This window comes from Cyprinodon variegatus, unplaced genomic scaffold (genome assembly GCF_000732505.1).
Source record: "Cyprinodon variegatus isolate N-32 unplaced genomic scaffold, C_variegatus-1.0 Scaffold105, whole genome shotgun sequence".
NCBI lineage: Eukaryota > Metazoa > Chordata > Actinopteri > Cyprinodontiformes > Cyprinodontidae > Cyprinodon > Cyprinodon variegatus.
This window is the reverse complement of record NW_015150558.1, coordinates 1,262,173-1,263,981: the sequence shown is the minus strand read 5'-3', so window position 1 is coordinate 1,263,981 and position 1,809 is coordinate 1,262,173. Positions and strand designations below refer to the sequence as shown.

At 44.1% G+C, this 1,809-nt stretch overlaps 1 protein-coding gene across 1 annotated transcript in view; it reads right to left on the bottom strand.

The window, feature by feature from the left end:
* Positions 1 to 1,809, bottom strand: part of LOC107084631 (zinc finger CCCH domain-containing protein 13-like) — a 38,863-nt gene that overhangs the window by 15,268 nt on the left and 21,786 nt on the right. The window contains 1 exon segment of the mRNA XM_015374554.1: positions 1,248 to 1,373. Coding sequence (XP_015230040.1) covers positions 1,248 to 1,373 — 126 coding nt within the window.

Genomic DNA, 1,809 nt, shown 5'->3' with positions numbered 1-1,809 from the left:
AACTGCATGCAGCGAGGCTAACTGCATGGAGCAAGGCTAACTGCATGCAGCGAGGCTAACTGCATGCAGCAAGGCTAACTGCATGCAGCGAGGCTAACTGCATGCAGCGAGGCTAAGGCTTTATCCTGCTTTCCCTGCCTCCTGATTCAAAGGTCAGGATCTGAGCCAGCGTGGATAAAGACAGCTAGGACTGATTTAAAGCACTTTAGAAAAAAATAATGAACAATCTGGGATTCACATGGAAACTAATAGAATATAGTCTACTTTTTCTACATGTTTGTTCATTTGCATAGTTGCTCTTAAATAAACACATTCTCAGAAAATAAATACTTTTTATATATTAAAAAATATAAAGCTAAATAATAGCTTCTCCATTATTAAACTGGTACATTTTTTTAGGATTTTGACCCAATATTGCACGATGGAGAACATAGATTTACCTTCAGAAATCCTCAAAATGGCAACATCTATGGACAAAAAGTAAACCTGGAGAATGAAATGATGTTTTGTTTTTATAAAGTGTTTTTATCATGTTTTTTGTTGTTGGAATTCATATAAATGTGTTTTATACTGGTGTGATAACTTAGTATACGTTTGATAGGTTTTTGGTCTATTTTGAATTTATAGTTAATATAGCACTGGCTATAATAACTATGCAGTAGGGTCACTGCCATTTACAGCCGCTAGGTGGCGGCGATGAGCTGGTCTGGGTCGCTGCTGTCGGTCCGCCTACAGAGTTGGTATCAAAGAGCAAACTCAGCCCAACCCTGGGTGACTGAGCACCACCATGAGGCCTTAATGACCCGCTGGGGGTGTGGCTGTGATGCATGCAGCTCTAGTTCTGCAGGATCTGTTTACTCAACCGAGGACTGAAGGAGAAAAAAAAGGCGGCTTGATGAAAACAAAAGGAAGCGGGTAGCAGAGGAGGAATTCACTATGTGCGTGTTTAACTCATAATCACGGCTGACTTTTCCACCTCACAGGTTTCCTCAACCCATGCAGGTTCTCCAACCATCAGCCTCATAATGGTTTGTTTCTGTCTGGAAGGACAGGCGACTGAATGTGTTGGACCCATTTTGGCCATAAAGGCTCCAAAGGTGCAGGTGATGCCAACAGCATGAATCATCAGGTTGCCCTGCATCAAAGTTCAGCAGTAATTAACCTCCCTGACTGAAAGCCTGGCTGTGTGGGAGAGCCCATCAGGCTAAATATAGGCAGACAAGTTTTCCTTTGTAAGCTGGACTCACCAAACCGGGCAGGTCCTGCTCTCTGTGGGCGCTGCGGCTCCTCATCCTGAACAGACTCCCCTCGGCGGTGCTGCTGGCAGGAGCAGATCTTCTGCACATGCTCCGGGACCGCATCCTGCTCAGCTCCTGACAAAAGAGGGATTCCACATCAGCTTTTAGCTCCTTTGGTCCGTTATCAGCTAAATCAGATCATGATCGCTGCAGGCTAAATCATTTATACAGTAGAACCGTCTGATAAACAGACTGATGTATTTTCGTCACCCAGAAACCATAAACAGAATCGTCAGTGATATTGAAATGTTCAAAGATATTCTGATTAAGGAGGGACATTAGATCATTTAACAACATATTAGTCTTACTGTTAGCGGCTAGCCTGGCCTAATTCAGTCTAGTAAACCGTCATGGACTCCAGCCAGATCTGGCTGGACCAATCACAGAGCAGGAGGGTGGAGATTTATGACGCTCAGCGCCTTTCTGCTTCTCTACTAGAATAACAGCATCTTTTAGTTCTCAGGCTCCTCTCCTGTGGAACCAACTACCAGTTTTAGTCCGTGAGGCAGAC